Source organism: Anopheles stephensi, chromosome 2 (genome assembly GCF_013141755.1).
Source record: "Anopheles stephensi strain Indian chromosome 2, UCI_ANSTEP_V1.0, whole genome shotgun sequence".
Classification (NCBI taxonomy): Eukaryota; Metazoa; Arthropoda; class Insecta; order Diptera; family Culicidae; genus Anopheles; species Anopheles stephensi.
In genome coordinates, this window is record NC_050202.1 from 48,191,385 (window position 1) to 48,218,177 (window position 26,793).

Genomic DNA, 26,793 nt, shown 5'->3' on the forward strand with positions numbered 1-26,793 from the left:
GTGTGTGCGCGAGCGCGCGCAAAAAAAAAAGAACGAGTCCTGTTGCTGCTGTGTCGCTATCCGGACCCCTAAACGACACATAGTTAGCCCACTGCCCATAATGGAGTCTACTGGTGGGAAAAGACTTGGACTCCGTTTTTTGAGCGCATTGGCAGGCAGGACGCCAACCGACGATGGCAGGAAGAAACGGTGCTTCTTCCATCGAGTACGTTCGATGCCAAAGTAAAGTTCCTTGCGCTCGCTCTTGGAGCCGGTTTCGGATGGATGCGTTTACTCTCTTCCGTACACGATGCTGTGCTCTTGTAGCCTTTTGCATGTCCTACCAGGGTGGTTGTCATGTACAGGGGCCGAAAAACGAGCAGTCTCTCGCATCGTACAGAAGCGGCGGCACGAACCCGTTAATGACAGACCTCCGCGCCGAATAATGCGTTCGATGAACTCCATCTCTCGGCGTTACTCGCGGAGACCCAGCCAAGCCGACGAACGCTGGTGAAGCTGAAGTTGAAACGGTGTTCTCTCTTTTTTGCAAATACGTGCCTTTTAGAGCAACACGTAAACCAAAAGCAAAAACAAAAAAACGTCCAACTGAAATCCAAAACTGTACGATGCATAATTATTCTGAGACCAGCGACCAGACCAGAACATCACGTGATGTGTGTATGCGGTGGAGCGAACTACGGTGGAAGTGAGTGGATCTGAGGCATGAGACACGGTGCGGAGATGCCAAAGACAAGCAACAGGCGAGACAGCTTCGCCCAACGTGACTTGATTGCAACGATGCGCAAGGGGATGGTTTTTTTCGCGCCCAACGGTTGCGCATTCTGAGCATGTGACATTTACGAGATGTTTTGCTGGAGAATGTAACAGTACCTGGAGAATGCTGACGATCACTTTTACTTTCTTTTTCACGCTTTTTACCAAACGATGGCACACCCTCCTTCGCTGCCGGAGATACTTTCTCTTAGAATTAAACAATTCTAGCACGCCGCATTCTCCTGCTATTGACAAGGAATGTATTAAATGCGTTTTACTGGGAAACGCAATTAGATAACTGTCCTCCGTCACAAGCCAGCACGGATTCTAAATGTCAAATTCGTACGACATCGAAGGTGAGATCGCAATCACGTTTGCGTTTTCGCTTGTTCTGTCATCATCAGATCCCATTTCGGGCGGTACGGGTATGTGCAATCAGTCTGCGCAATCTATAGGACGCCGCGACGGCGATATATGATCATTTGTCATCTCACGTGCACGTGGTTTGCTGGAAGAGAGATTTGCAATGCAAACTTCATCCGCCGGAGGGAAGGTACACAGGGTCGTTTTCTTTGGGCAAGATCCTAGGGGAGCCATTCGAAGAAACGAAGGCATAACGTGACATGTTGTTTAAGTTTGCCGTGGTATTTAATGTACCTGGTTGATATTTTGCCTCTAGAACACTGCGTAAATGAACATCAGAAGTCATGCATCAAGGTAGAGAAGTTGTTGTTTGGGAACTAGAATAGGAAACTCTCTAGAACAAAGAGAACGTTTGAGAGATGTATTGAAACTTTGACCTTCACGTCACCAGAGTTATTAATCTGATAGGGATCTTAGAATTAAAGCCGTTAAACCTACTTATGGAAGACTTCATTTGAACTCTTGATCTTGGGAATATGATGCCTAGACGAGAATTGTGTAGGGACTGTCGGAGGTCGGTAGGGGCGATAACGGCGCCGTTCGTCATACCGCAGGACCTGGGCTCAAATCCCATCTGGACCGTTCCTCCGTAGTGAGGACTTACTATCCAACTACGAGGTTTCGTTAAGTCTAGTAAACCCAGAAATGGAAGACAAGACCTTAAGAGGTCGTTAGGACAAGGACAGGACTTGGAGTCGTTTGTTGTACATAAGTTGATCGAATAAAATTCTTGGGATTGAGTAACGATATTGATTTTCTCTGTAACATCGATCAAAGAAACTTTTGATAGACGAAGATCGCCAATGTTTCACTTCATAAAAGATCAGAGTAGTGAAATTTGGAAGTGAGGGACAAAGATTATTTCAATTTGTATACTAAAAATTCAAATAACTTTAGACATACTCTCGCTTGTGCAACATTATGTAGAAGTTACTAGACATCCCTGGGGTAAAATTTCCAAAATGATCGTCTACTGACGTACCACATTGAAGCCGCATGAACCGCACATTTCCGCTGACCTTTTAGTCTTTTCCAATTTGGAAATTTTATCGAAGGTCCATGCCGATGATGCTCCCCGGCCGGTGGCTTACGTTGGCCGAAAAGATGTCAAGGCCCCGAAGGTTGAATGGTTTTCGGACGATGATTTCAATCAATTAAATAACCGACTAAATGGAAGATGCACATCTTCAGCCTGCTATAACCATTTGGAAGGCATCACATTGTTAGGGCTGCAGCATCTTGACTGGCTATCTGATGTCGACTAACTACGAACATAATGATCATGCCAATTTCGTTCGGTCAGTGGGATCGTCAGCACCTGCATAAATGTGGAGGCTGCGTAACAACGTGTGTTCGAACGTGTGAGGTGTAAGCGTAAACCGCCAATCTTGTTGGAAGCGGGAAAAAAACCCTCCCATACTCACCAAACTTAGTGTCATAACCTTCTTGTCCGGCAAATTGGTGGCTGGGTGGTGTTGCACTTCTAATTAAAGGTGTCCCCGCTAAGATTTGGTGCAGCAGGCAGCAGGTCGGACGTACGGTGTCTATAGGACCGGCTGTGCAGTTTCCGTTTAAGCCCATGCCGGACCAGTTCGAAGCTGCAGGTTACAGAAGTCGTTGACTTAACACGATTGCCATGATCTAAGTTTCTCATGGTGACTCGCTCGGAGTCGGTGTTATCACAGTCTAACGGAGTGGGAGGTCAGATTGGTTAGGTCAGTGTGTCCATTATTGGCATATTCTTGTCGCTCTATCGACGCGCGACCAGTCAAATATGGCTAGGAATGTACATCCAACGATGGATTTCACCGCAGCGTGTCATCAGCTATGTGGAGAGAGTAGGCATCGCAGTTGGTGTCGGTGTTGTAATGGTTTTGGGGCACTTTTGACTACTTAAAGACATAATTGTGTAACGGAAACACATAACTTAGCAAACTAATTAGATTAGCTCTGGTACGTTCCAGGATGTTCTTTCGAGTAGGTTAGGGACACGGGAACTGGAGCGCACCATGAGTGATGACAAGTGAACGAGCCTCCTCGGTGTACTGGACGCTCGTGAACATTAAACATATGAAGTTTAGCTGCAAAATTGTGCAATAGTTCAAAGGCCTCAAGGCCCTTTCCCACTGCCAAGGGTGACTAATGTAGTGGACTAATGCAGTCTAATGACTGTAGCCTACGCCCTCAGAACGAGGTCACTAGACTTTGTGGTGCTTACAGCTGATTTAATACGGCAAGTTCTAGGTTTTTTTTGTTTCTATTTGCAGCAAGTTCCTGACAATAGTCTTCAAAGTCATTCTTATTATTCTGTTCATGTGACGTTACTACCAGCCGCACATGTATGCAAAAATCATTTTCCTAGAATCTGTGAAAATGTTGTTGAACTCATTTACAGCAGCAGCAAAATCACGAGCCAATAACCTGACAGGCCACTGCAACCGCTCGTGCTGCAATTGAGTGCAGGGCAACACGAGTGTCGTACGCAAATCGGTTCTAAACAGTATGCAAATTTGGAAACGCCCCATACTCCCCGGCGATTGCGCGAGAGAGAATAACAAATTAAAAACACTGGACAGTTTGTTGACACGGTTGCAGCTTGGTGCAGTTTGTAGCAAAACATTTCCGTCACCAAGCAGCAGCAGCAGCAGCAGCAGTATGGAAATGAGATAATGAAATAGTTGGGCCGCGTGTTGCGCTGATCAGCACGTTGAAATCTCGTGATACTGAACAAAAAGTCAACTGAGTTCTTTTTTGTTGCTGTTATCTATTTCCATCCTGCCCGACTGCATGACAATGACGCGGACCACAAACGACGCTCGTCCGGAATGAAATTAAAGCACCGGCGACACTTCCGTTTTTGCTGCAAGAGCGTGGTGCACCAGTGGCTAATGAACTATCGATAGACAATTTCCGCCATTGCCATAAAACATGCAGCAATTGCAGTAACTGTCGCAATTAGTGACGTCAGTGCCGTTTTGGTGCGTGCTCGAAGGAAGGGGTGAGAAGGGTGAACTGGGAGGTGGGGCAGATCGAACGCATGTTTGGGGAAGCTGATTACCTTGAGGTCAGCAGGTGCTGGCGATGTCTAGGCAATGTGACGAACCTTCACTCTGGTGCTCGTAGGACCAGTAGGACCGCTTCTTTTGCCCTGTTGTGTGATGTGTTCGCAGGGTTCGCTAGAACTCTGGAGCTCCTAACGGGGTATCCTTCCAGCCTTTCACTTTCGTGAGCAATCAGTGAGCACACGGTGAGGACGATTCTTGACTAGGCTTACTGAATGGGGAGAGGCATTGCGCACAGCCGGCAAATCAATCTCTGCAACTGGTGCGCTCGAAGACCAGTTCTTGGGCTTATTGCACGATCGTAGTTGCTAGGCCACAGCTAAAACAAGGAAGAAATCAGGTTTCCGGACGAGTTTTATGCCCCAGGAAAGACCCAACCAGAAGGTTTGGTTGTTTCTTTGCCGCTCTGCAGCAGGGCTTTGAAGCTGAACAGGTTTAGTGGATGGCTTAAGGAGTGCAATTCTAGCTGTTAAAGTGCGTCAGACAGGGCTATGATACAGCATAATTGCCAATAGCAGGAACGGACTTTACCCAGATGATAGGGAAAACCCTGGAACAAGTATGCTCTTCAGGTGAATTTCCGCTCATAAGGTTATTCGCAGACAACAAAGTCACTGATTAATAGCATCACCAACTTTTTTTACTCAACAAGACTTTCTTTTTTTTTGCTAAAATATTTAATGTGTGGACTTATTATCTCCCATAAAGCGTATGTGTCATATTCTCCCGGATAGAAGCAGTGTAATAAAGATAATGATGACACAGCGTGTTTGAAATTTATGCAAACTTTTATTGCTCGTTATAATTAGATGTCCATTGCTACCCTGGCACACATGTGCGATACCATTATAAGATGCAATTCCCGATTAACTCAACCTGCACTGTGCCCGGGATAAATGAGTCATTATCCAGCTGGCAGGCAGTACGTACGTCATGACACTCGTTCTCGACGGAGCTCGCTACCAGGCCCTTGCAAACACACCATACCGACCCCGGTGTCTGGCATTAGAAGCGTGAGTCGGTGTGCCGTAAGCGGTCATGCATTATGCAACTCCAGCCACCGGATCGGCTCCGTGCCTGACCTCGATTAATCTTGATCGAGAATCAAGTCACAGGACCAGCAGCAGCAGCAGCAGCAGCAGTTGGGATCAGCTGCTTCATGGGCAGCTAACGATATCGATCGTGATTTCGCTACCAGCAGCTAGCTGCCAGGGTTCACCTAGACACCTGTTGTGCCTGCAACTCTGGACCGGGGAGTCATGTTTTGAATATCTGAAGAATTTTGCTAGACAACTATTTACCTTGCCAAGTCTTGCGAGCGTGCTTGGAAATTGCTAGAAACAAGCGACCGAAGAGTGAGAGTGAAGTAGTTTGGTTTGGTATTTTTAGCTCACCAGGAAGCATTCCACATCCCACACGGCTCGGTTTGCCTGTGGGTCGTCTGCGTTTAGCGAATAATCATTTGGTGAGGTCAATCCACTTCTTCTCATAAGAAAAGCATATTGGCCGACATTGACATTAGGCAGGAGAGAAACTGTAGCCTTCACAGCGGGACGCGTAGTTTTATGCATACCCAATCACGGAAACTTGTGAATGGAAGCTGGTTTGAATGGTACGACGCATCTCGAGGATCGGCATGTGGGAGTCTAGGTCCTTGGACTTGTGCTTTGACAGCCGAAAGAAGAAGTTTTTTGGTGGGTTTTTGGATGATTTAATGAGCTCGGTTTCAATAACGCTCTGGAAGGGCGTTCTAGCCTCCATTAAGAGTGAAACGCAATCTTCGACCTATTAGAAAGTGTAGTTTTATAGGTGCTCTCTCTCCTTGAGCGGTAGCCTCCAAAACCGTAATAGTTTAAAGCTCCAGCCGTCTTTCGCGGTGCGGCAGATGCTCACGCGAGACTAAATGATTTGCCTTTTTTTTAACACTCTTCTCTTGTGTTTTTCCTTTACTTTCAGGTAAGTTTCTTTATACGGCAACCATAACAAACCCCACATCATCATCATCATCATCATCTGGTCGGACGCTCTGAGTGGGCCACCACGGGGTTTGGCAATGACCGTTTGCTGGCCCCGAATATGTGACACCGCGAAAACTGGGACACCCGGCCAATTGATATTCCGAAACCGATCGCAAATGGCCGCTCTTGAGGCGCAGGTAGGTTCGGTGCAGTTGACTGTCGCTTGGCTCAATCGTTGGAGGATGTGCGTTGCTGAATACGCAATTTCTGGTATTGCGGACGAATAATGTTCGCATGAAATTGCATGAATAATCGTAAAATCGGTTGCGGTTCGTTAGATGGCGGGAAGTTAATTCTCGCCGGACTTTGAGCTGTGATCCATGCATATAATACGACAAGGAGGAGAGATGGATGGCTTTATTCCACCGTTTAACAGTCAGTTTAAACTGGATTTTGGTATAAAAAGACTACGTTTGACGTCCTACTTAGGCGGGGGTTTTTATGGATCATTTAAAACTTCGATATCATCACTTCAGCTTGGTAGAGCCAAAACGTAAACAAACCATCGCAATGGGAGCGAAGTCTGGCCAGACAGAGCAGCGTGAAGATGAAGCTCTCAGATCAGACGGAACAGGTTTTGATCGATGAGTCTCTTCTTCCGCCAAGTGCCTAAAATAGTGCTATGGTTGGCTGTGGATATCAACTCCACGGCCCAGTATAAGGTGAATGAACGGTTGGTGAATAATTCATTGTTATGGATAGGTTGCTTTGAATTTGGCAGACGCATATCTCTTTCATGGAGTGTACGAAAACAAAACGAAAGAAGCTTTTTTGAACACACGCTCTTGCCATTGTGATGTGGCGTCTTTTAAGCCTTCCCAGTGTAAGCAAAACGTGTTTTAATCAGTTTGGCGCGCCGTTTTTTTTGTTTGTAACGGCTCAAGGTCAAAGTTGTAAGGCGTAGAACAATTTCACAACCGTTTGCAATTGAGACGATCACTGTTCGTCCGAACACACCAGAACACCTATTCTCAACAGACCCTTTATCAGTCGCGAAGTAAATTTTCGTGGTGTCAAAATGTCATCAAAACTTCGCCTGCTGCCTGGTGGTTGCTGGAATCACCTCTTTCTTCCTGTGGACAGCCATGTACTTCTCACGCTTCACGACATATGGCGGAGTCAATTCAATCGCGTCAAATAGCGACTGTTCATCATCATAATAGTGGATGCTGGGACGCTGGCCTGCAGGTTGCGCCATTTTAATTGAAACAAATTCAATTGATCTATGCAACCCTGCTGGTGCGTTCCACTTTGGTGCCGGTGCGGTGATTCGCAAACATCGTGTTGTGTTGTGCTGTGCGCCCAATCAAAGTAAATCATTAATAATACCATTAGCTGTCCGCTGGAGCCCCGGGAATGGATAGTTTGTCGTGAGTTTTTCTCTGGAAAGTTCGGTCGTTTGGAATTCCTATTTGATGTGGGATCCGAACGGAGAGAGAACATAATTTCCTGAGTTCTTCGTTATTTGCTTCGTTCGAACACTGGTGGACATATTTTTAAGTGAATTGACGCAAAAATTGAGGTTTGTTCTATATTGTATGGGTAATTTTAAGTAAATTAATCAATACTTTTAGGGTAATTCTGTAAAAAATCTGGGTTTTAGTAATGAGAAATCTTGGGTGGACTTTCGAATGCACTGTGACATCACTGATGGTGAAATAACTGATTCAAGTCCAAACAATTTGAAGAGTATATTCAGATGTTCTGAATAAAATTCATTTCTCTGGAGCTTACCTCAATACTTTAAGTTAGGCCATTGTGCCTCCTGATTCGTTAAACATTTCCATAAATTCAGAGCAAACCCTTTAGAAAATCGGAATAAAGCACGTAGTGATCCGGAGTTATCCATTTCTATAGGGTGCTTTAGAAGAGACATCGTCTAAGTGGCCTTGGCAACTCCAAAATTTGGTGATTCTAGTTGGAAATCTTGGAGTAGTAATGAAGATACGCGGTGGTTTTAGTCGGTAAAAATGCCGCAGTTCTTGAGGGCCTCGATCTGGTCTATCACCGATGTCCTGAGGTACCATTTGTCGAATCTGTTGAATATCTGCGCCATAACCTCATTTTTTTACAAGATACTACTGTTCTACTCTCATGGTCGTTACGGAAATGTTCCTCCGGAAAGATTCTATGGTATGAAAACAGTTGCTTGCAGACATAAAAGTTCAGTGAGAATGTTAATGCATATCTTCTTCTTCTTCTTTCTTGCCCTAACGACCTCTTAGGTCATGCCTGTCATTATTGGCTTACTAAATTTATTGTTACCTCATAGTTGGATGGATAGTCACTCCTCACCATTATGCGATAACGGCCCAGATGAGACTTGAGTCCCGGTCCTGCCGTGTTACGACCGACGCCGCAGTCAAATCTACCACCGCGCCAGCCTCGGCATATCTAAATACCTTAAATATAAACAAGATATATTTAGATAATTGATATGAAATGGAAAATAGTACAAAACTAGTAACTCTACGGATACACATAAGGCTCAATATACTGCTAACAGTAGATCAAGTTCATGAAGTCATTGATTGCAGAGCAAGATCTCTCAAGGTTTTAATGCCATACCAGAAGGAGAAGAAATGCTTTTTCAAACTTATTCAAAAAGCGTATATCAAGTTGCTTCGAGTTTGCCATTCCAGTGCACTTGAACAATTTTCTTCTACTGTATACATGAATGACGTTAAAAAAATCGTAAATAGCATCGAACTTTAACCGTCCAAAAACACTCCGATTATCAATTATAAACTCCGTGCTCCGAGAAATTCCCAACAAACTGTTCGGCGTCGACATTGCACTACACAGTTTTGGACCGTTTGTGACATCTTTTCTTCCATACACTATCAAGACTGACATCACTCAACATTTGCCGAAATGTTTTTCTTAGAAACCCATTTTTTACATCACCTGTTCGTCATGGTCTATTGATGTTTACTTTGGTGGTGGTGTTGTGTTTTCACTTGGCGTTGGATTTCTGGAATGCTGTCCGGAGATTGGCAGGTTGAATATTTGCCAGTACATTCGGGTCAATGTGTCCCGGTTTTGGTAGTTTGGCTAGTTTGGTGTGTTATGCGCTGCTTGATTGCCTTAGTTTTATAAATGTTTACCAATCTGCACCGGAACGTACACGTATTGTTGTTTGTTTTGTAAATGTCTGGGGAAATCCCTATCTTGTCGAATGTTAGCAATGTTCGCGTCAAGTTAACGCTTGTTTACGGATTTTTTTTTGTTATCGCGCTGTTAGAAAACGAATTTGTACAACAAATAGTTGAATCAATTTTTTTAGTGTGTATTATTTGCCGAATATTTTCGGTTCAAATAAAATGGCCCCAGTTGCTTCCTCATGTAGCAGACCTTACGATGTGGTCAAGGCACAGCGGTTTTCCTTCAGTAACCTAACAATGTGGTCAAGCTAGCCAGGCTAAGGGGAGAAACTATATAATTTTACAACCGTGGGTTAGTTGATGGAGTGCGCGACTTGGGTCTTTTTTCTCACCACAGTGTAGCTTCGTGGACTGGACACCTTCATCTTTGTGCACACGGCGGTTTGCCTAAGCGTCTTGACTAATTACGAAATGAGCTGGTGTAAGGCGATAATTGGCCCCGTGTGGTCTCTGCTCGATATCGATTCTGCACCGTCTGTCGACCACTCGATCTCCTCGATCGTCGATGGATGATTACTTCTCGATCTCCATCAGCAGCAGCATTTTCGACCTGTTCCGTGGTGCTCCGTGGAGCTCCAATCGAATGCTTTTTTTCAAGTTTCTTCACGTGAACCAACTTTGCAACGATAAGTGCTCACCACGTGCGCTTGAGCAAGTTTGCCTCTATTCTCGAAGCTGTTTTCGATACGATTGCATCCAAAGCATTTCATCAATGGCGTGAGCCAACAGATCGGCGATTAGGTGAGTGAAGAAATGAATTGTTTCTAATAGGAAAATGCCTCGTTTCTGTGGACTTCATTGTGAGGGCATCGTATTCTGAAATACCTTTTCAGCTGGCTCCAAAGTACGAAATACTAATTTGCCTATTCCCCAATCGAGAGCAAAGATCTGCTTCAAAACTTCGTTGCGTTCCATCCGTTATCGTGGCAAAGAGCCAAAACCTTGAGATTCGTTTCCGGCTATGGTGATTCACTTGCCCGTTCTAGGTTCGCCGCCGAGCCGCCAGCGTAAACGTGACTCACGATAAACACAAATTAGAATCGAATTGTCGAAACGGCGGTGTGTGTTAATCAGCCGCCCGGGTTGTTTTGCTTTTCCGTATCACCGTCGCAAAAACACACCCGATCAACAACAATAAAATTGTCCAATTGAGATTCTGCGCTGAGCGATTATTTGTAAATTTTTCATTATTTGTTAGTAAGAGTTGCTTAATTCGTTTTAAGTGTTGTTCTATCTGGTGTCATTTCGTCACCCGTTCGTTGTGTTAGAAAATAAGCATGACAAATGCACAAACACAACACAACACCAGCCCAAACCAGACAGCGTATGGACAATGTGGCAGGTCGGTTTGTTTGTGCGAGACGACGGTTGTCGCGTTGACAATTGGGACAAATTTGGGGTGAACAATGGTCGGACAAATAGGTTGGATGATGGGTGGTGTGTTTGTGTTTGAGAGCCGCTCCTGCAAATGTTGTTCTTGCATTGTATCCAGCAGACACGTTCGTCGGTGTACTTGCTTTGAAATATTTGTGGAATTTCGATTGTAGCTTGAGCATATCTAGTGTTCAAAGTGTGCTTCAAAAACGGCGTGGAAAAAAAGTTTAATGTCTCTTAGTGTATCTAGTAGTTTGAGTAGACATTCCTGACTATTGAGTCAGCTAAATAAAGCCTAGGAGACTCGAAATGGCAGGTTTAGATCTACTGAAATTCTAGTGCCACAGAGAAGAGATTTTGGACATAGAGACTTCATTTTGTAAACAGCTCGCTCGGCTGAGGCTGTTTGCATGAGCTCTATTTGGCGATGCTTCTTGGAAGAGTTCCCTTTGAAAAGGCCCTTTGGACAAGGCACATTTGCCAAAGTCTCTTGGACTAGGCCCCTTGGACGAGGTTTCATGAATAAGACTCTTTGAACGACATATCTTGGACGAGGTCTCTTGGACGAGGTCTCTTGGACGAGGTCTCTTGGACGAGGTCTCTTGGACGAGGTCTCTTGGACGAGGTCTCTTGGACGAGGTCTCTTGGACGAGGTCTCTTGGACGAGGTCTCTTGGACGAGGTCTCTTGGACGAGGTCTCTTGGACGAGGTCTCTTGGACGAGGTCTCTTGGAAGAGATCTTAGCCGAGGTCCCTAGGACGAAGCAATTTGAACGAGGTTTCCAAGATGAAGTTTCTTGATAAAAGTCTTTTGGGAAAAATATTCGTGTAGAAGACGAACGTGACTTCTTGTAGAAGTCTTTTTAAACAAAGCATCCCCTGGTGGTCGTCCTTAGATAATCTCGCCACTGTGTTATTATGTTGCTGGAACTGACTCGGAGCCGAATATTATCAACTGCTCATTATTGCTTCAACCCAATAAATGACAGATCAAGGAAACTTTACTCCCTGATAACCCTTAACTCCGTTAGTTCTTTAAATAAATCATTTAAAGTTTATCTAAAAACGGACCAAACCCGCTAGCACACCCCGCCTCAGTCATATGCTCCGGACATTGCACCTTCCGAAATGAAGAAGGAAGCAAACTTTCATCCAATCGTCAAAGATGGGCCCACTTTGTTTTCGTCGAGCCATTCGCCAAAGAATCGAAAACAACGAAGCCACTAGCAGCGACAAACGATACTTTGAATAATCAATTTAAAACCAGTTTTGCTACATCTAAAGTGTTGTCTGTCTGCCGTGTTTAAAAATATTCACGAACATAAATTTGCTTACCGAAAGCGCTAGATTTAGCAGACTAAGCGTAATCTTCATTATCAATCAGCTTTTATAACGGTTTGCTCTGTCTCTGTCTAGCCGTCAAATAGAATTTTGGGTTATCTTACCTACCTAGTACCTGAGCATGCGACACTCGATTGGAATTTATTTACACTTTTAGACAATTTACACCGAAAGACAGCCATCGAAAATTAGTAGAACATTTTCATACCTCAAAAGTCACGTGATGAATTGAGCATTCCTTGTGAAGTGTTTGCGTCCGTTAAGACGCTGCATGCCTCGTTCGAATGCTTCGTGCGTGACGACACATTGCAAAACGGGACGCCGTTTACCCTTTTATATTGTCCGTCTGATTCGTGTATCTCATCGGCATGATAAAGGCACCCTCTTCGGACTCGGTCGCAGCTAACAATGGACCACATGCACACAACATGCACGAACCGCAGAGCACGTTGGGCTCCCTCTCCGGTGTGCAGATGCACTTCCACATGAGGTTCGTGGCCAGAGAACACGTCAAAAAAACGCACGAAAAGTTCGTTATAGCCCCATGCTCTTTACGCGGAGCGGCCAGGCAGCATAAAAAACTGCAAACGATCATATGCGATGCGCGATTGATGCGATGTCGCGCCGCCGATGATTACAGGTGTGCGAACACAGAGGGTAGCATTCGTGTTCATGTGTTGGTTTGCGCGATTGCCTGCCTGTGGTGTAGTTGTGACGTACTATACGATTGTAATCTTGCTGACAGGTCGACCGGAATCGTGCGGCGAGCGCGTCATCGTAGAGGGTGTGCAGCACGGAGTGAACGGCACGAAGGCGGGCAAAAAATCGCAAAGAACGACCGTTGGCTCTTCGAGCGGAATCAGTTCTGGAGCAAGGGTCCTTACGGAACGGACGTTTGTTGTTGATTCGCTCCGGCGCAAGTCTCTGTTCTTTCCGTTGTTGTTGTTTGTCGACGAAGAAGATGCGTGCGTGATCGTGTGCGCGCGCCCAGTGTCATTCGAGTGGATTGTGAGTCGTTGTTATAGTCGAATTAGGTGTGTGATTCTTGTGTAAAGTGACATTTTCTGTGTGTACTTGGTGACGTGTGCCACAATTTGGAATTTGGAAAGCAATTCACCATGTCTAACAATTGGTCAACAAGGAAGTTGACAGGTCGTGTGAGAATCGTGGCTCGCTGAGGGTTCCAAACACAGTGTGACAGAGTGCAACCGGCATCATACGGACGCCTGTTACGCCATCGACGCCTGTCGTACGATACGTAAAGAGAGAACGAACGTGATGCAGAAAGGCAACCGTGATGGCACGAAAGGAATGGTTTGCCGTCTAATGACGGTAAACGAGGCCTGACTCGATTTGCTCGGTCCATGCGGAATACCAGGACGTTGCTGAATGTGCTGATGTCCCAACCTCGCTTGCTCTCCACTACTGGTGGAACTTTCCGTTGCATTCAACGGGATGAATTATTTGTTTGTGAAGGAATTGAATGTGAAGCACATGTTTGCTGCTACGACTTCGAATCTTCGATTGTTGGAATGTGTGGCAAACGAAAACCTGTAGTTGAAGAAGGGATATTAAACGGTCCAAAATAGTTGCAAATAACTCTCAAGAAAATAGGTCAGTGTGGTGTGACAGTGCAAACATCTGTCCGACATCTTCCGACATCTAGTGAGCACAGTAGCACAACTTCCAGTAGTCTGTAGTATGTTAGAAAGTCTCCAAGAAATAGGGAAAAACCTCGTGACAATCCACTTGAGGTACACGTTGTGTTGTCCAACACTGTGTTATCTCCGTAGTTGTGCGTGGTTGTAACGCTGCCAACTACTGTAGAGTCAACAACCTCCGCACGCGTAGCGTCTTCACACACACACACACGCTGGAATGTCAGCCAGAGGTGTGTTGAAAACTTTGTCACTTTTCCTTTCACCTCGCCTTTCCGTTCCATGCTCCACGGTGCCAGATGATCGATTGATCGGTTCGGTTGCATGTTGTGCTTCCGCCTGACCATGGCCGACATCCTTGACACTGACGCAACATAGACGACCTCGACACAAAACACACCAAATGTGACACAAAACGCTGGCCGTAGAATTCACGCCCCATCATCATGCTTGCGGCTAGGAAGTTCTTTGCCTAATGTCATAATGTGGTTGTGACGTTTTTACGGTCGCGATGTCGCGAGTGCGATGCGATTCGTTCCTAGTTTCGTTCCGTTTCAACACAATGCCACAACCGGCTTGATCGGTGTGTGTGTGTATGTGTTTGGACCTCTGGAAGGTGTCCAACGTGGCAGAGGTGGCATCGTTCCGGTCCGGCGCTTCCTTATGGACCACGGTCAAGGCCGTTCCGGAGTGGAGTTCAAATTGGCACAGAATCGAACGGTGCGAGAGATGTGCGAGCAACTACTGCTAGGGTTCCGTACCGCGGTGCAGAACGGAAACGAACGCGCGAAGAGACTTGAGACTGCTCACAGCAGGGTAACCACCAATGCTGATCGCCAAATTCAATGGTCTAGCTGCCCCGGGTTGAGCTTGTCGTCGGACTAAGCGGAGTGAGTGGTGAACTGAACTGAAAATGCAGAACCGCGACGAACCGGAGCTCAGTGACGAACCGTGCGCACCGTGCTCGGTTGGTAGGAAGTGATCGAAGCTATAAAAGTAATCAATTGGAGGAGGTATGCGATGTTTAACAGTTGGGTTTACCAGTCCATTTAGATTGGAGTCAAACCGGGACGGTGGTTAATTTGCTGCTTTAGCACTTTAGTCTTTGTGTTCCGATCGGCAGAGACGGTTTAAAGTTTTCTAAATAGCAGGTTCTTACGGAGCAGGAGCTGAAGTAACAGTAGTACAAAAAAACAGCAAACGAAAGGTTCATGTGTGTGAGTTTTGTTTGGGCAGAAGTAATCTAATCTAGCCCGCTAAATGGACAACGTAATTAAACGTATCGGGAATATGTGGTATACCAATTGCTTGACATTGCTCTCCATGTGACAGGTGTGATAGTGCTGTAGGGCTCACCTTCCAGTAGCTGTACGATAAGAAAACAGACGTTGCATCGTCTTATGACCTGCTAGACAAAACGGGTCAACGGTATGGTGCTAATGTAAAGTGCGCAAATACTGGTACTCGCTGTCCCTGTCCAAGCATCATCGATAGCTCAAGATTGTCCAATACCAGTCAAAACGCGTAGGTCTCCGTATGTGCCGCGATAAATTGGTTCCGCAGAAATGATACCAGAAGAGCGCCATCGAGGGTGATAAGCAATCGAATGATGGTCGCCGCGTATACGGCTACAGCGGTACAGATACGGAGCGGTACAGCTACGTCAATGGTGACAAGATGTACCTAGTCACGTGGGTGTACCGCTTAGTGAAAAGGAGGAAAAAAGTGTTTGCGATATCTCACGTTTGAGGGTGGTACAGCTGAAGTGAAGGTGTTCGAGATGCGGACGTGGAGAAAAGTGTATAGCAAAGAAGGATTTCTTTATTGCTTCCTAGTCGCATATCGATTGGGGAGGCTTAATACTTATCTTGAATATGAGAGGTTCCGGTATCAAATCTCTTTCAAACTGTTCTCTCTGGATTCCTTGGCGCACGACTGGAATATTCAACTACGGACATCAGCAAGTTAAGATAGTTACCTTTATCCTAGATCTAGGACCTCCTACTTAGAAAACTAGAAGTCCTATATCCAGAGTTAGTTGACCTTGATCTCCTGAGGCAGTCCAGACATCCTCTGACAAGATACGACTTTTATCTTTTTGTCCAAATTATAATTTTAGGCCATTCAAGGGCTTCAGACTAAACTTCAGCAAATATCCATATGCTGCCAAGATAAACCGGCCGTGCTTATCTAATCCATCGATATCAGAGTCTGATGATACGCACGTTATATCAACGTAATAGCTATTTAGTACAATTAGATGATCTTTAACACCTCAATTGCTGACTCCTCAACTCAGTGCTATATTTCCTAATTTATTTAGCAACCCAGCAATTGTTCGGATGTTTAATTCCTCTGTTAAAACTAGCAGTTACTTATTCCGTGTGACTCTACTCCCCATTACTGTGCGTCTGTCCAGCCCCAGTGTATGCGCACCAGTGAGCATGAAAGTGCAATAAATTATTCCGATACGATATCGCAGTGCACCACCCGCATAGCATATTACCATTAGCAGCGTCAAGCAAGACATGATTGATTTACCATGTTGAAAGACAATCAGTGTCATCCGTGTACGCGCCAACGTCGTTAGTGCCCGGTCGGCCATCCTTGCCGCGTCTGCCTTGCGGAAGTTTCAACAAAAACCGACGGTATTTCGAAGGCCAATCTCGCCGCACTCACGATGACGATCCTCGGTGAACCGTCTGCAGGTGTAGTGCATCATCAGCAGCAGCAACAGCAGCAACAACAGCAACAGCTACTATCACTGTTCCAGCAGCTCCGGTCATCGGCCGCAAACAACGGAACTCATGCCGAACTGTTAACAGGTAATGTGTTGATCGTCCGGGCCCATACCGTTCCTGGGCTTGTGAAGGTCTCACCAACAAACTGTTTGGTTCGATCGGCCGAGTGTCCCGGAACATATATACTGCATTCTGTTCACGTCCCAAAAACCATGCATGTGCTCTTGAAGGTTATCCGGAAGTTTGGATGACGTTTGAGCGGTTTGGTTTGCGTTTGGTTCCGCAAGCCACTCACACACACAGCCGCGACATTGTATTAAACGGGTTATTTTGTTTGTGTTAGTTGCGTCACTTTCACGATTGGAGTGAAAAGAAAGATAAAGGAAAGGCTGTGCTTTTGTGTCTTCCTCACTGATCATTTGAAGATATTGGCAGGACCCAGGGTTTTTTGACAGTTCTTATGTAAGCTTGCATTAACGTCGCTTGATACCCAATATCCGTGGAGATCCACATGTTTCTTTTCCTGCTCTATCGTTTATCCATCGCTCGATCGGACATCGAAGTCACCGTGAACACGTCGTTTCCGAAATGCAAAACCATTGCCGGGACATGAAAAAACGGTCGAATCGAAACCCTCACTTCCGTGGATGGTGGAGCATGCGGTCGTTACGTAAGATACGATGGAACCCTCGTACACTCGATCACTCGGCTAATGGCCGAACGAGACCGGCTCGGTCAGTCAGTTGGTCAGCAATGCCGCTTCCGCCGAAACTCCCGAAATTGTAAGAAGGGGACATGCTTCAGCACCGTGACATATGCTTGCTGGTGGGTGGCTCGAAGCTCGTTGGATTCGGTTACGGTGTGGTGCGGGTGGTTGCGTTTTGGGCGGTCGGTCGCGTGCATCACACTTTCACACGGTCGCCATGTTTGCCACCCTGGAAATGCATGAAATACGTCACTTTTAATGCTCGTGAGCTCGATGGTGTAACATCACAATTTGAGCAGTGTTCGGTTTGAAAATCGTTTTAATTTTGAAAGCTTTCCAACGCACGGTGGGGACCATCAATTCTGGAGGCTATAAAATCCCCCCTCCCCCCCGCCATCTTCCATCAAAAGCACAAGATGCGTTTATGAAAGCTTCACATTGTTTTCGGACTGGCGGGATAGTTGAGAAAGTTGAACGTCATGTACAAACCATGTGCTCGGCAGGTGTGCTTGCGAGTGGGCGAAGTACACAAACGTTAGTCATATCCGACGGGAAGGAAAGCAACCTCCACGCTGGCTGTGTCATGCATGCCAGGAAGCTAACCCTTTCGGCGTTGGACCCGGTCGACTGCATTGCATAAGAGAATATCTAGATTCGCAGTATTTGGTTCGAACGGCGGTGTATGGGTCGGGTACCGGGGCACAAAAAAAACCTGACACGACAATGCATAAATAAGCGACTCTCGTGCACGCGGGATTATGGCACGAGATATTACTGACTGACAATGGTAATTCTGACTCAACGGTGCCCTGTAATAGACACACGATTATGTAAATTGAATTATCTCATTATTCTGATTTGTTCAAAAAGAAGCAATATTCTATCAACACGATCAGCTGCTCTTTAGTGCTGACCACTGAAAAAAGTACTCTCTCGAGACCTGTCGACTCTTAATTGTACGATGTGTTGTAATGAATAATGTTTGATGAGTTGTGTCTGTACATAAATCACTTGATTGGCAATTCAACAGGAAAATGTGAAGAGCTCTCCCCGAGCGCAGCCTGTCTTTGGCATGATATGTGCTAATGAAAAGTAAACAACGCTCGCTTGACGCACTGTTTGAATATTTGTTGATTATTTGCAGTTATAATGTCCGATAAAAACTACATCTCATTATGGCTACCGAAGGAGATCCGGTAAAATTTGTATTTATTGTTTTGATTAACTGAATCTGGAACTGATTTTTTATATAATTTTTATAACACGTATGTTTTAAGTCTGATGATTTTCATAGCAGACTAAATATACTAAATTTATGCACCATGTTTTCCGATAGATTGAAATCGAAAACGTTATTCCCCACTTCTTACCAAGTGTGGTGAGTTTGCAAGCTGAGAGGTGTGTGTCCACGCTAACTCAACACCACAACAACTTGCATACTTGTGGCGATGGTGAAACGATATCTTGTATGCAAGTGTTGGCTAACTGAATTACAGTGAGGACCATGTTTTGGTCCAACTGTGTGGTTGGTGGAAACTTTTTCAACTCACCACACCCTATCAATTTTTTTTTTTTATTAAGATCATAGGGTAGATAACAGTTATGAGGACTGTGATGGTTTCAGATGAAGACTGTGAACCTTCCATTTTCAAGAATTATACAATCATTCCGTATTTTTAACCAGTGCAGCTAATCAAATCTCATGGCTTTGGCCAACAGACATATTATTTAGAAAAAAAAAAAAAAATGTTTCGATAAACGTATCATAAAGATGAAACTTTTTAGAAGAGTAATAGTTTGCTCAAATCTTAGTGAATAGATGAACAAAGTTATGTAACTGCAGGAAATGGTTTCATTTCATACTTCTTTTTCTTGGCGACCTTGAGGTCTTTTAACGACCTCGTAGGTCATTGACCATCTAATGGCTTACTAAGATGATTGATACCACGTACTTGGATAGTCCGTCCTCACTACGCTGCCCTGTGAAGACTGACGCCGCCATCGCCAGTAGCACCTGGTCGCCCCTATTCTTTAAGTTGAATAATGGTTTGATGTTTTGTTTGTAAGTTTAATTACATTTTTAGAGCATCAGAATCTAAGCATGAGATCAGAGAGCATGGTTTGATCTTGCAGAAGAAGCCCTAAACAATCGTTAATCAAAAAAATATTGAATTGAATACTTTTCCTTAAAAAATATCTATTGCTTGCGACGGTGACTTGTTTTGGCTCACAGCGCAATCATAAATTGACGCCATTATAAACCCCAAATATGTGTGATTAGGACACATTTTTTCAGCTAAAAAAATAACTGGTATTTAAAATTTAAATAATTTATAGCAATATCCGCATAATAAACTCACATGCAGCTTTTTTCATTTTAATCGTACTTTAAAGTTTCTAAAAGTTTTAATAAGTGTTTATTTTAATTTTTACCGTTTCAGCCGCTGGAGAAGGGAGTGACGTAGACAATGGCAATATACAGGACTTACTCAACGATACTGGTAAGTGGAACCTACACTTGCTTCAGCTTGTGTGCAATGTCTGTTTGTGTGCGTGCGGTTTAAAAATGAATGCTGTCAGTATAACAATTGAAAGCTTTCTTGCATGCAAGACGTGCCTGTTGCATGGTGCATTGAACTTCCGAAAGCTCTTCACCTTTTATGTGTAGCTGCATTCAACAGCGCAACAAAGATAGAAGCCCGTTTCTTATCAAAGCTATCAAAGTAAACAATCGTTCAGCTGCTACTTAACCTTTGTTGTTGTTTTTGCAAATTCTTTTGTTAGGGCTACAAAATGCCACTCATCCACTTTGAGCGCCCATTGATAAAAGGCAAAACAATAACAGTAACGGATTGTTTTCCTTTTCTGGCTTCACATCGGTTGGACTAATTGATGCCAAACTGATCGGTGCATTGGGGTTTACTTTATGCATCAAACGAATGTATGCATCATGTGCATGTGCATACACGAGCTAATTGTTTCCAATAAATGAACAGGCACGGTACACGTATCGTGGCATGGTTTTTGAGTCCTTCACGTGTAGTTGGTCGTGATCGACGTTATTCGTGTGGCAACCTTTCAATATTTCAATTTATACATTTATTGCTTCAAGATGTTGCTTTTGTGTGATACATTCATTCATCTTTTCTGCTTTTTTGTATTGTCAATTTTACCCATCATTCTATCATTATGTTTTGTTTTTATTTCATCGTTCTTTACAGATTCGGAGCTTTCTTCTCTGTCCCATCTTGGTAAGTGCAAATGTCATTATCATTCATGTTTTTCATCTGTCGAGTTTATGTCAGTGTTGGCCATCTCAGATTGTTCAAAATTAATATGTATGTCAGATGGTTTTAAAATTCTGAACCATTTATCTGCTTCAAATTTAACGCTGCTGCTTGCCATTTCACCTAAGCCTCTAAATCTATTATTAACTATGCTGAGTGTCGCTTCCAGTAATCCCGAAACACTTTTGTCAGTGCTTGAGGCAGAGTGTGTCTAGCCTTAATCCAACTTCCACTCGAGTTAATATGTTTGATAAAGCAAAAGGGCCAAGACTTGAGCCAACAAAAAAAAAACTTGACTTGGATCGGAATTTAGGTTGGGAATTATCTTTTTATTGTAGTATGTAATGTGACAATATTCTAGTGCGTTACTCACAGATAACGTCGAACGGAAATGCTGTATTGACAGTTTATGACTTGTCGGTATTTATTTTACATCTCGCAAGGTTAAAAATAAGATGCCACTTTTACGGATGGCATAAAGTTGATACTCTGGATTTACAGGAAATAAGGTTTGATAATCAAAATGTTGTCGATATGGAAGAGACCGAAGCATATGTATCGGCAAAAGAAAGCAACCTTGTGCAAATCCTGAGCAAACTAATTCCAACCGAACCGGTACGTAATTATGAGGTGCCATATAATTTTGTTTTCCTGTTATCATACTTTGAACGATATCAAACCCCGCTACATGATATGATTGTCAGGGCTTTTTGTTTATAGAGTTTATTTATATCATCAGCTCACCGCATGACGCTACATCAATGGCGGCGTAACATATGGGGTCGCGTTACTACCGATACTAGACTAGCGCGAAGGACAAACTATTGACAGCAGTTGCGTAAAGCGCAGTCATTTTAAGAACCAAAACAAAGTGAAATGCGAAGAGTTTTGGGTGGGTGAATCACTACGGAGACTAGACCGCAGCAGCTAAAAAGCGAGTGATTACAATACTTTCAACGCCCCTACGCTATTCAATTCATTACGATTTGATTTAGTCGGCTTCCGGGTGCACGGCCGAAGAACGTGATTGTTCCACCACGGCCCATGGAAAGTGGTCCGTAGATCAATGTCCGTGACACATTTTATTGGGTATGAAAGAGAAATCTCGTAGGTTAATTAATTGTTTCATTCATTCAGCCATCAGCCATTGAACGATTTCGACGGGGAAGCGAAATGGTACAAGTGCTCCAGATGAGCAGTTACCGAGAAAGCCTTGAGCGCGATTATGTCTACGATACGAGAGTTCGATGAACATAATGATAGTGGAGGTTGAGCAAGTCATTATCCAGCGCACGAAGTAAGGTTATCGCTAGCCGGGTTATCAGACGCCAGGTTGTGGGAGTGTGTCCCTTAAAAATGATATCCTTCAAGGATATTTCTCACCAGTGTCATTGCTCTTGGTGAGTGAACTGGCGTTGCAACATCGGAATATAGCAGTACAGCAGCTCACGGCAACTGGAGTCAGATATGATCGCCATCTTGGTAAATTGTGCTACAAAGCAAGAAGTTGCACTGAATGTGATTCACGCTCCAAATATTGATGGAATCAATTATACGATATTTAGAGCACAGAACGGTTTGACGTTTCCCAGAGCTGCAGAGCTCCAATTTCTTTCGAAGTATCCTCTTACCACGTTGTGCGTGTGTGTGTGTGTCTGAACCGGCTCAGCGATTGTACACAATGTTGCGTACCAGTACTATATTTAGCATCTCTGGAAGCGATATTAGAGGGAACTGTCTCGTGAGAATATTGCTTTAGTAGCACATTTCCCTCTAGACACAGTCGTCTGTGGAACCACATGTCCCCAATGCATGCTCACTGGGGCGGTAGAATTTGTTGGCTTATCTCCAACCGGGGAAAGCTAGGCGAAATCGGTGGAACGTTATCGATTACGGCAGAACCGACCCGAACATGCACGACGACCTGTCAGGGAACCGTTTGACCTGGTCGTACGGAAAGCGAAAGTGGTTCGCATTATCATGAGCGCCAGCGATTTGTCACTTATCAGCGTGGCGCTGTGGTTCGAGTTCTGACGGTTGCGTCGCTTGATTGGAAAGTTCTCCACCATGGGGGCTCGTTCCAAACGCTAATTAGTGAGATGAGAGCGCACAGTGTAGTAAAGGCACTAATAGTAACAGCGTCGGAAATCGCAAAACCCCGATTGGCCAATCGTTCGTTCGTTTGACGTCAGAGTGCAAGGTGCATATGGCGCAATACGGGCTGTGCTCCCATTATGATGGCCGTGGAGCATTATGCTCGGCAGGTTTCGCCAGGCCTAACGAAGAGCCGTTGATGCGTACCGTAGCTGCGGTGCAGCAAAAGCGGGAACAGCTTCATCGATTGACGTCACCAGGTCGTTCGTAGAATTGAGTTTACGAAATCTCCTGACACGAATGTGTAGGTTTTAGTTGTTTTTTTTTGCTCATAAATCTGGACCATATTTACGAACAGAGAATGGTAACACGATGACCGGGAATCAATTTCGCATCTGTAGGTGGACACATGTTGTGCTAGACCGTATAATTGCGACCGCGGTTGGCTGGACCGGGAACTCTCGCGCTCCTCGCGTGGAAGTAATAATGTACGAAAATAGAATCACACCGTGTACTAGCTGCTGGTAGACATGTTGGCGGCTCGCGACACACTCTGCTTCGGCACTTGGTATGAAGATGGTAACGTATCGTGATATCTCCACGGTTGGAGTGGGAGGATTGATTATTCCAGGAGGTAGCAGTAGTTCAGCGTTTGGTGCCGGGTGCCATTAACCCGCACAGGTCCGCTGTCGTTAGATTATGACAGAGCTAGTGAAGCGTCTCTGCTCACTAGACGGTGGCAAGATTCATTGGTCAGGTGTGGCTAACGCACAAGGTTAGCATATGTGTGTATATGTCAGGATAAAATTATTGCGGTAGGGCTAAAAATACTGCACGGGCACCGTAAATTGTTCCTTCAATTTTTTTATATCCGTTCACGGAAGGAAAATAACGAAATAAAAAAAAAAAATCAATTCATTCGTTCGGGTGCGGTCAGGTCTGGTCCGTGGATGGTTTAATTACGGCTCGTAAAGAGCGGTTTACTGTCCCCGCAGTAGTAACGCATCTCGGTAGCGTAAACAAAAGCGCACCCAACTTCACAAATAAACACAATGGATTAACTATTCATCTGTTTCGGGAGCTCAGCTTCGTTTAACGAGGAACCGTTAAACCTTTGGTCCATATGTCCAACATTTTTCGGCGATTCTGTGAGAAGATGCCGAATGGCGAAACCAAAGCAACGGAGATACTAATTATGTTTACGCTTTCGTCTCCTCCCCAATGCTCGGAACATGGTTTGTAAATTTAATGCAAACGAACCGGGCATGTTCGGCTGCTGTGATATGCCGCGCCTCCAGTCACTGCCAATGTTGGACTCGCTAGACGAAAGAGGCAAAGAAAAAACGCATTCTATCCAGCAAGACAAATATTGTTATGAATTCTTCGCCTTTACATCACCCCGCGATGGATGAGGATTGAGCGTAGATGTTTGGTTAGGAAATTCCTTGCTACGTATACCTTCAACTTCAAAGGCGATGTGTGGAATCAATGTTCCAACTGGTGTGGATGTTTTATTTACCTTTCCGTGCGTTTCGAAGATGCGACTGTTGCGGGCGTGTAGACTGAACGTTGGCTGACGTGAGAGGATGCACCAGAACTTGATGGGTGATGAGTATCACTCCAACGCCCGACGTCCGATGGTAAGGTGTCATATCGGGGCGAAATAAAGGATTCGCGTTAACAACGGCTCTAATGCGCTGTGTCAATAGTGGAAAAATACCTCACTCGGTTACTCGGCTGCCACCGCCATATGCAAATACGGTGACGGGACAAGTTCGCCTGGTGACAAGGCCACTTTCGCCGGGTGTGTAGATTCGATTAACATCTCGCAAGCCGCGGCGAGCGTGCCATGTCACTCCGATAACGCGCTGCATGCACGGTATAGAACACTCTCGAACTCGGAGCGTAGTGAAGAGATATTTACAAAAAATATATGCCAGAATCATCAAAGTTGGAAGTGTCGGCTAATTACAGTACGCACTGTAATCCGCGAGCTCTCTCACGATGCCGCGACTCTCGCAGTCTGTTGAGGACCGATTGCGCTGGCTAGAGCTCGACGCTCAAGTCGCCGTGTGCATGCGTATGTACCGGTCGCTCTAGTGGCTCGATCTTGCATAGCAACAGTGCGGGCTTCAGTGCTGCGATCACGAAATTGCCTGCGAAAAGAAGCGACGGACCAAAACGCACGAGCGAACACGAGACAGAGATCGTGACCCATCTCGCATCCTTGTTCGCAATATACCGGGAGCATGATGTTGCTGTGGCATAAAACGAAGAACAGAAGGAAGTGAACGAGGGATGTCCAAATGGGACAAAAATCCATCAAAAATACACGGTTCGGTGCTTTTTGAGTACAAACCCATGCTTTCGGTTCTCGCCTCGAGGGGCAATTCCAATTCCACCAGGGTTTGACCGGCGAGTCTCGCATCAGTAGACTTTCACAGTCATCCGCCCCAAACAGTGCTACACGAGCATGAAACAGCTGATCAGATACAGAGACTCGAGATCATCTGATGTGTGTGTGTGTGTGGGTCGGCCGTCGAGTCGGCAACTGGCTGCAATATTGTGCACAGATATCTGTAAATAGTAGCTTATCGCGTAGGTTTTTTTTATCTCCAGTTATTACTGATTCACCCTTAGGTATATTCCACCAGCTGGAGATCTCATTAATACTCCCCACACTCGCTAGATTGTATTTTACAATGGCGTTAAAAATGGGACGCTTTCGCAGCTGATAACGCTACAACGTTACACTTTAACCCACGAGATGATGATGCACACCACATCATCGCCAACCTACCAACCTACCAGCCGGGCTTCCCGTTGGGGAGACATTCGAATCCACGCTAATCGAGGTGTTGCGAAGGTCAGCCGTGGGATCTTGGGGGCTTTCCCATCCTCCATTCTATTCGCGGTTTCTCTCGAATTCACACCAATTCCGGAATCTCTGCGTGAGGCAAGTGTGTGAGAGAGAGAGGGCATACACAGATATGGAAGTGAAGTGCAATAAAATAATCCATTACGTTGCTAATCGCGTAGCAGGCACGAGCTGGTCGTGTGTGCCCTGATGTGAAAGGCACTGGCACCTGTCAGCCTTTATCGAGCCGCCATTGTAGCTCTAAACGTCAACGTAAGCAAATTGGTCGCTTCGCAACACCAACCACTCAAACAATAGAGATGGAATCATATAATTGTTTGTTTGTAAATAGGAGAAGGCAGTTTTGCATTACAACCCGCTCCCAGCTGATACACCAGGCAGTTGTTGAAGATTTGAGTTACGGAGAAAGTAAACTAACAATCTAGTCTATCTGTCGATCTGCCTGACAACCGGGTGTTCGACTATGGTGGCGACAGTAATCCTCCGACATCGGTCCGACCTCACTCCCACTTACCAACCAGGCGTGAGTTCGCTCAAAAATAAAACAGACTTTGAACTGCAGCAGCTCAGCAACTCGTCTCACTCCATTTTGCGTCCCATCCGCAGCAGTCATAGCAGTGCGTTTTGCAAGTGTTCTAGTTTCGCTGGCTTGTCTACGGTTTGAGCAGTGATCGTAGTTTTCCCATGTCTCGTTCCTTCCGCCCAACGGACCGACGACCCGGCGACGATTGTATGCTAGGGTTTCTAGTTTTCTCTCGACCGCTAATCCTGTCCTGCTCTGGCACTCTGGTGCGCAGGATGCTGATCGTGCTGAAATCTCGCTTCAACAATAGTCAAAGTACGCGTCTGTAATCCGCCGATTTGTCGACAACCAGCAGTTTGACCTCCACCGTGCCGCTGTGCGCCGAGGGCGAAGGCAACCTAGTTTTAAATAACACCTCCTCTCCCCCTTCGCTTCTTGCCATCTTTCTTCTGGTTAATAGTAAAGATTATGCTGCTGGTCCCGCTATTCAGCGGCTGCAGGTCGTGATGCTGCGTCTCGTTCGTATCAACTGTTTGCTAGACTATTAATACACACCGCACAGACACCATGCACATTTGGACAGTAAGCGGGATGAGTTTTGACGAAATTAAATTTTAGTTACTACTGGAGGCTTACAATTTGCAACTCCAGGACATCAGTTGTGGACAACCGGGATCCTGACATCCGCAAACTTTAATAACTTATAAAATCCTTGAGCAGCCATTCGGCAAGAATAAGGAAAGAAAAACTTATAAAACAAATCCTTATGAAG

General features: G+C 45.1%; 1 protein-coding gene across 9 annotated transcripts in view; it reads left to right on the forward strand.

The window, feature by feature from the left end:
* The window catches only part of LOC118508311 (protein catecholamines up-like), an 85,398-nt gene that overhangs the window by 35,094 nt on the left and 23,511 nt on the right, over positions 1-26,793 (forward strand). For 3 of the 9 annotated variants that reach the window (XM_036047971.1, XM_036047972.1, XM_036047974.1), the window contains exons 5-6: positions 19,681-19,740; positions 20,461-20,490. In XM_036047971.1, the coding sequence (XP_035903864.1) occupies positions 19,681-19,740; positions 20,461-20,490 (90 nt within the window). Of the gene's footprint in view, positions 1-13,002; positions 13,143-16,140; positions 16,618-19,680; positions 19,741-20,460; positions 20,491-26,793 lie in introns of those variants that run through there. The other 6 variants (XM_036047978.1, XM_036047976.1, XM_036047977.1 and 3 more) reach the window with 6 other exon arrangements.